This window comes from Helianthus annuus, chromosome 12, assembly GCF_002127325.2.
Source record: "Helianthus annuus cultivar XRQ/B chromosome 12, HanXRQr2.0-SUNRISE, whole genome shotgun sequence".
In the NCBI taxonomy this organism is placed as follows: Eukaryota; Viridiplantae; Streptophyta; class Magnoliopsida; order Asterales; family Asteraceae; genus Helianthus; species Helianthus annuus.
In genome coordinates, this window is record NC_035444.2 from 33,308,294 (window position 1) to 33,316,695 (window position 8,402).

General features: G+C 36.0%; 1 protein-coding gene across 1 annotated transcript; it reads left to right on the forward strand.

Annotated features, from left to right (window-relative positions):
* The first annotated feature begins 5,705 nt into the window (after window positions 1–5,705).
* On the forward strand, window positions 5,706–7,941 carry LOC110892701 (transmembrane 9 superfamily member 3). The gene is made up of 6 exons (XM_022139852.1): window positions 5,706–5,941; window positions 6,054–6,200; window positions 6,289–6,445; window positions 6,524–7,008; window positions 7,090–7,273; window positions 7,867–7,941. The coding sequence occupies exons 1-6, from the start codon at window positions 5,706–5,708 to the stop codon at window positions 7,939–7,941; spliced, it is 1,284 nt and encodes a 427-aa protein (XP_021995544.1).
* Window positions 7,942–8,402: the final 461 nt, after the last annotated feature.

The following is an 8,402-nucleotide window of genomic DNA, read 5'->3' on the forward strand; positions in this document are numbered from 1 at the left end:
ATGTGGTAAAAATTTCATGAAGTTTCGTTATCGTATGAGAAAGTTATGACCAAAACCGTGCATGAAGGGTTAAAAGCGTCAACGTCGAATTTCATGACTTTTCGGGTGAGCGCAAAGAAAACCGAGGACCTTATCATGTTTGTAAGTGTCTCAAGTTCCATAAAAATCAGGTTTGAGGGTCTAAGGGTCAAGATAGAGGGCCAAAACCTCGTAACCAAAGATCAGGGACCAAATCGCAAATGTTAAACAAGTTTTGTGGGTCTGCAAGCCCCAGGCGGCCCGCCTGGGCACCCTTAAGCGGGCCGCGACCCACGCCCAGCTCCAGAAAATCACGAACAACAGCATTTGGGTCCGTTTTGCGAGTTGATGACAGCTTTTACCACCTCCCAAACTCACCAATCGAATTTCATGCATGCTAGGACACCTGTAACCCTCTTACAACTCCTGGAACACCTTATAATCAGATCAAAACTTGCATAGAAGGCACAAAGGGTAGAAACCAAGAACACTTGAACCTTCAAAAATTCACAAGAATGATTCTGGAGCTTTCTGGTCGACAAGGCTGCTTCATAGTGATCTCTAAGCTTCATTAGGACTCTTGTAAGCATTCATAACCTTCTCTAATTCGTTCTAGCTTAGATTATTAGCCGAAAGTCAATCCGTCGTAACTCTAGTTTGACTTTTTGATTAAACGAAAATGGCTCAGTCATTTCTCAAATTGAAAGTACCTACAAGCTGGTATTTATGTGGGAAACAAACCCTCAAAAGGGTATTTTCTGATTCCCACTCTAAGCATGATTATTGTCGAGTCAAAGTTGTTCTTAAAAAGTCAACAGAACGTGTTTTTGCAAAATCTAGCATAAATGGTAATATAGATTACATGCAATCAGTTTGATCATCAAAATAACTTTGTAATGAATGTAAGAATATGTTTTATCATGATCAACTCGATAATTTTTAGTATAAACCCGGATCGGAACCGAAAGTCTTATAAAATGACTTTTTCTTTGACTCTCGATTCGGATCCGTGCATGCATGTTTGAGATCTGCCTTAGAGCTTATTTTGGACCATTTTTAATTATGTGCAACTCTCTGAGATTTTACAACTTGATTCAACACTTGTCCGATTCATATGCATGTTACCGGTTTATGCTTAAATATGACTATTTTGCCCTTTTTGCTATAAAATGTGATTTTTGGAAAAGTGAAAGAGTAGAAACCTTTATTACTGATTTATAAACTTGCACCGAAAATTTGATATCAGCTGGAGGTCCAGATTTAGAGTTATGCCCGATATCGTAAATCTAAAGCTTTATGTTGAATAAACGGCATAAATAGCATATAACCTATTTAAGCCCACTTTTTTATACCAAACTTTTTACCAACTGATGTTATATAATATTTTGGGATTTTTGAAGATTTTTATTTAATTTTTGGCTGATCGTATCATAGGCCTCTAAGTTTAATTCGGTTAATACCGGTTTTGACCTTTTAAGCCATAAAATGAGTTTTATAAATCTTTTTGACCCCAAACCTTTTTCTACTGATTTTATTTGTTAAATAAAATATTTTGAGCATTCTGGAAATATAAAAATATCAGCTTTCCTTTGAAAACCCGGAAACGGCTCTAAATCGCCTTTTTAAGCATTTTTAACGCACAGTATGTACTATAACCATATTAAGCGTATAAGGGTTATACCCACTGATGTTTTTAACATATTTTTATAAAATGACAGTAAGTATAAGTTTTTGAACTCAGGTTTCCAGTTTTGACCGTTTAAGCCCTTGTGAAATTACCAAAATACCCCTAAGGTGCATAGTTCGATTTTAAATGATAAGTTCCATATATGGGTCATACCCTACTGTTATAATATGTCAAATTAAGTATATTTACTGTATAAATCAGACCTGTAACTCAGATTTCCAGTTTAACTCTTTTATAATCTTTTAAATGACCAAAATGCCCTTATAAGGCATAAATTGAGTTTAAATTCATTCGGGGCATAATAGAACATAACTTGCTGATATTATGACATATTTAAGACATATTATCTCAGGGAACTTGCATATGACTCTTATGGTTACCCGTAACGCTCTTTTAGCGTTCGGTTCGGTTTATGTAACTAGTTTGCATAAATTGACCGAAACGGGTCAAACATTATCATTTTTGTCTCAAAATCCAGAATGTATTTAGCATACCCAAATTATACAAGTATTCAAACTTGTCGGGTCTAAATCACATTCTATCCGGTCTTCGCTTAATCGTGCGCTTGAACCGTATCGTCCTTAAAACTAACCGGTCTAAGCTTAAGCTTAAATAAAGACCCGTTAGGAATCTAATGGGTTATTATAAACCTTTGTTCCAGAATAGGAGACCCAGTAAAAGCTACCTTCACTTGCTAATTGTGATTCATACTTACCAAGGTAAATACTTTTAACTTATTTTCCCTATACGGGCTTGGGGTACGGTATATAAAATACCGCTTGGTCCGGCATTGAATTCTTTAATCGAATAGTGGTTAAATTCATTGAGATGCCTTGTTTTGAATGTGTTTTATTGCTTAAAGCCTTTGGGGGGTTAATGACCATGTCCCGGATATCCTTGGCATCATCTTACGAGATGGCCACGACCTGAGCATGGGGTGTAGGCGTACACCCGTCAGTGTATAACTCTATATTGTGGTGTGTCTATTAATCTTTAACCAGGTCTACGGATCGGGCTACTGAACGCATAAGTAACATGTAAATCCATTACAAGATTATATTGCATAATTGTCCCAAGTTATAAAGATATTTTTATGCCATGTGCATTTAAATCAATTTTCAACCGTTTTCAAAATGAGTCAGTTAAATTGTATTTACCAGTGTAAACTGACGTATTTTCCCAAAAAGTTAAGTGCAGGTACTACACGTAATAGGCTGGCTGTCTTCTAGAGCGTCCACAATAAGTCTCGCAAGCTTGGATGACAATAAAACTGTTGAACAACATCTTATTTTATTTTTGATCCGCCTGTGGATCCGTTTCAACTACTAGTGATATTTAATATTACATTCTATTAAAGTTGAAATGAATCTATCTTTGCTTCCGCTGTGCATTTATACATTGTGTTGTTTGTCTATGATGATGCCAACTACGTCACTATACTCCCCACCGGGCCCACCGGTGACACGTGGAAATTAGGGGTGTGACATCATGGGTTCCCATTTTGTGTAACGTATCGAAGTTTATATGTCCATATCTTCTGTGCCACAAGACATGCATATCCTGTGTCATTACATTACACACACGAGGTATAATATCATGACTGAGATTGAGTGGAAACATCTTGTTTCCTGTCATCTTAACTAGGCCGATACATGCACCAGTAGAATCTTTAATTGCACATGCTTGATTTGCGAAATTCACGTCATACCCTTTCTTTATTAATTGTCCCACACTTAAGAGGTTGTGTTTTAATCCTTCCACATAAAATACATTAGGTACCTTCTTTTCAGTGCCCTTCACTTTGATTGAGACTTCGTCACATCCCAACACATTTAACTTCTTATTATCTCCGGTTCTCACCTCCTTTCGTTCTGATTCGTCTAGTGTAATGAAAAGATTTTTGTTTCCAGTCATGTGGTTACTACATCCACTGTCGAGATACCAGCAGTCGTCTTTTGTCACTTCTTCCATGTTAAATATCATGAACATTGTTTCATCATCCTTTTCTTCGGTTTCTTCTTCATGTAATAAGGCACTTCCATTCTTGTTACCTTCATCTTTTCGCCTGCAAAATCTTGCTACATGTCCTAATTTTTGACAGTTGTAACATCGGATTTGGGCATATGATCTTCCTCTTCCTCTACCTCGTCCTCTACCGGCAAATTCGTATCTATTTTGCCTTGATTGATCACCATTATTGCTTTGCATTTGAAATGCTTGTTCCATCGGATTGTCATCATATTGTCTTAATCTTAATTCATGTGAAGTATACCGAGTAATTCTTCTGTCGAAATTGTAGTCAGATCTTTTGATTCTTCTATTGCAACTACAACCGCTTCATACTTTCTTATTAAACTTCTAAGAATCTTCTCTACCACTCGTTGTTCAGTACTATTTTCTTCGTTCATCCGTAATTGATTGACTATGATCATAATTCTATTCATGTATTCTTCTATAGTTTCGTTTTCCTTCATTCTTAAAGCGTCGAATTCACATCTTAGGGTTTGGAGTTTTACCGTTTCTACTCTATGTTCTCCTTTGTAGGCCTTATGTAGAACGTCCCATGCCTCCTTTGATGTTCTGCATATTGCAATCCTTTCAAATACGACTTCACTGACTCCCTGAAATATTATATGCAATGCCTTCTTGTCTCGTTTTAATTTTTCTTTATGAACATTTCTGTCATTCTCCGATGCCTGGGCAGGAAGATCATTGTAACCCTCTTCAACTATTGTCCACAGATCCTGTGATTCTAGTAACACCTTCATTTGAATGTGCCAGTGATAATAATTTTGCCCTTGCAGTTTTGGAATCTGGTTTGAAGATTTCCATTAGTCGTCGCCATACAGGAACTTGTTTCTGATTGTAGTTATATTCGTAACCCTCTGAAACGATTTGAGATTTCTGGATTCGATGTGGCTCTGATACCACTTTATTGAATCTAAATCTGGTTTCTGTGTATGAATGTTAGGGTTTGAGAGTAAAATATGAATATGTTCTTGTATTAAGAATTGGTAAATGATAAAATGTGATATTTGATACATATATACTCGAGCGGATGTATGTCCATAACCGGCTCTGAAATTTAACTATCTCTAAACTTATATTAACATATTATAGTAACATAATCTAACTAAATAATATCTAGCTTATATTGTCTAATAATTTTGAGATGTGTTGTTACTTTACATCTGTAAAATCTTGCTATTTTGTTGAATTTCATCCTTACATCAACTAGCGTTGATGATAATTAGGTGTGTGATAGCCCAACTACTCCTAAATGAACATCTTATCATATTTTGTTGCCAGACTGACACAGGATGGTAGGATTATCAACAATCCCTTGTATCGCTCTTCTGTTAATCTTTTTTGGGAGCCAAGTAAAATCTAGTGCCTTCGATTATCGCTACAGTAGTGGAGATACAGTTCCCATTTATGCCAGCAAAGCTTACTCCTACTCTAATCATAGGTTAGTCACATTCCCTTCATACAATTTTCTTTGATGACATTCATGTGCCTTCAAGGCTGCAATTAATTTGTAGTTTAATAAAAACCATGTTAAGGTTTATCCCATCTACAAAAACTACTAAAGCTTTCTTGTTTAATTGCATTTCCTCTTATCGTTCTGGATATGTTCTCTAGAGAAACTTATGATTATTATAATCTCCCAGTTTGTTCTCAAGGTACTACTTTCCTCAATGTGTTTGTCATTCTTGTATGGACCCATTCGGAGTTTTCCGTTCTAACTTATGAGTTGCTGTGTAAGAAGACACTGAGCAAGACGGATGTTTCTATGTTTCGAAGTGTGATTCAGAAGAATTACAGAATGCAATGGCATCATGAAGACATATAAATTTGGGCTTAGGTTGGAGGGGTTCATATGGATCATAGAAATCAAATAATTAAGACCGAGTACTTCCTTTTCAATCATTATGATTTTGAATTTGTTCATCGCAATGGAACTGTTGTTGATATTTTTCTTCAAGTAGATCCGTATTACATGGTAAATGTAACAGATGACATCGAAGCTGATGTAGTGTTCACCTACTCAGTTAAATGGTTTGACACACAACAATCACATTATAAGGGAATGGACAAATACACAAATTATTCTAGTGTACCTCAAGCCAATGATATATTTGGTTACTCGATTGCAAATTCAAGTTTCACAATCCTCATTTTGATCGTTTGCCTACTCATCTTTTACATTCGAGTTCTTCGCAAAGACATTTCAAGGTATTGGTTCTATCTTTCTATTAACTGTTAATAACTATGCATTTCCAATCCTCTTTGCCTTTTTATGTTCATGATCTAATGATAATGTTTTGCGTATTTTATGAAATAAAAGATATGCATGTGATGTTGAAGAAGCTGAAATGGCTGGTAATCAGGAAGAGACTGGATGGAAGAACATCCATGGTGATGTGTTTAGGTTTCCAAAACACAAGTCTTTATTTGCTGCAGCTCTTGGTTCTGGCACCCAGCTACTTGTAGTGTTAGTATTTCAAAAACCTTTTTATGTTATTTTGACCAAAACATGTTTTAAAAATTGTTTTCTAATGCTGGCTTCGTCTCCTTTACAGCATGGTAGCCATTCTTGTGTTGGGATTCACGGATCTTTTCCTGTTACATCGTCCAACAGTATTCGTGTACGCACTTGCCATTGTATATGCACTTACATTTGCAAACTCGGGCTATACATCAACGTCTTTTTATCATCAATTGGAAGGAACAAAATGGGTATGTCCACATATTTATGTAGTTTGCACTTAATTTACTAATCTCATACATAGGTTCTCTTGCTTTTTTTCTTGACAGACAAAGAACATATTGCTGACAGGAGGACTACATATTGGACCTCTTTTTCTTGTATTTATCGTTAACAATATTGTTGGGGTTTTTTATGAATCAACCGCCGCATTGCCACTGGGTGATATAATCGAATTCTCTTTATTATGGGTATTTTTGGCACTGCCATTGCTTATTTTAGGCATGGTAATTGGGAAAAATAGTGCATCGGATTTTCAAGCTCCATGTAGAACCGCCAAATGTCCGAAAGAGGTTCCTCAACCGCGTTGGTACAAGTGTGTCCTCCCTCAAATGGCTTTGGCTGGAATTTTTTCGTTCAGCGTCATTTTCCTTCAGACGATTGAGATACTTAATGTTGTCTGGGGCTACACGATTTACACATCTTATGGTTTTATGTTAATAATGTTGTTTCTTCTTTTGATCATGACTGCTTTAGTTTCAATAGTGATGACATACTTCCAGCTTGCCGCTGAAAACCATGAATGGTGGTGGAGGTGTGTTAAAATATTCCCTTTTGCTCATTATCACTTGGTCTTGAAGTGTACGGGATAATAAGACTTTCATATTTGATGCAGGTCGTTTTTCTGTGGCGGGTCTACTGGATTGTATGTGTATGGTTATTCAATCTATCACTCTTTCCATCTATTAGAAATGAACGGTTTCATGCAAACGACCTTCTTCTTTGGTTACATGGCTTGCCTCGGGTATGGAATCTTTCTAGCACTTGGAACTGTGGGTTTCTATGCATCGTTTCTATTTGTGCGCTACTTGTATGGGTCTATAAAATGCGACTAGCATGCATCTTTATACTTAAACAGGACTTGATTTGTGATGGTTTAACTCAAGTTGTGACTAGTGGAAAAATAAATAATCATATTCTCCTAATTCATTGTATTAGATTAAACAAATGAGTAAAGAATACATATTAAATGTTTGTTCATATATTGGAACATACATCATTCATTACAGACACAACACGTCACCATAACTCTCCTCTATTACATGCCCTTTTTTTAACGAAAGGGCCTCAATATATATTAAATGTTTGTTTATATACTGGTACTAAAAAACAATACATAGCAAGAACGTAGACCATGGAGCTGCTGGAAAGCATAGAAAGAGATCCTTGCTTGATGATACATACAGAGGTGGTTGGATAGAATAACTATTTTGATATGTGTGGTTATTGGATAGAATAAGTATATGCTGATATATCGATAATCAACAATAGATCACCAAGCTGATCAATTGTAGAAACATGACGAATTAGGCGCGTCTTGAGATATAAAAAAATGTCTCGAATAGAATGCGAATCAATCTTAATATGTGGGTCTAATATTGTGACTTCACAGTGTGTAGACACAGGAGAAATATGTAAGACAAGCATAATCCAACGACTCTTAGCAGAAATAGGAGCTAATGCATGATTCTCAAACTAAATACTTCATCTAGAAACCAAGGTCGTCTCAAGTATTTTAGGGTCCAAAAGCAGATAATAAAATTGAGACCCTTTTGTAAAATAAAAAAGGCTTTCGATCATATGATTCCTATATCACCTGTGTGTATGCATAATTATAAACCACAAACCTCACCGCTAATGATCCCAAACTCAAACTACCTACCTATGATTTTCTAAGTGATGCTTCTTAGAACTACAACACAGTATCCAGAGGACACAGTATCCAGGAACATGTAAGGTAGCACCGGCTAAGCGTCGAAAGAGCCAAACTTTGAGAACTAGTACTTTGAAAATGAGAAACCTACTCACAACATAAGCAACCTATAATGCTTTGATATTATTTAGAAAAGCTTGATTACAATACATGATTACAATGGCTTTAAATAGGCCTGTACAAAAGACTTTAGAATGGAAATGAGAAAACAAAGG

Coding starts and splice junctions, on each gene's coding strand:
- LOC110892701 (XM_022139852.1), top strand. CDS start 5,706: ATGGTAAATGTAACAGATGACATCGAAGCTGATGTAGTGTTCACCTAC. Junction 6,201..6,288: donor GGCACCCAGCTACTTGTAGT/GTTAGTATTTCA, acceptor TCTCCTTTACAG/CATGGTAGCCATTCTTGTGT. Junction 7,274..7,866: donor TCTATGCATCGTTTCTATTT/GTGCGCTACTTG, acceptor GTGACTTCACAG/TGTGTAGACACAGGAGAAAT.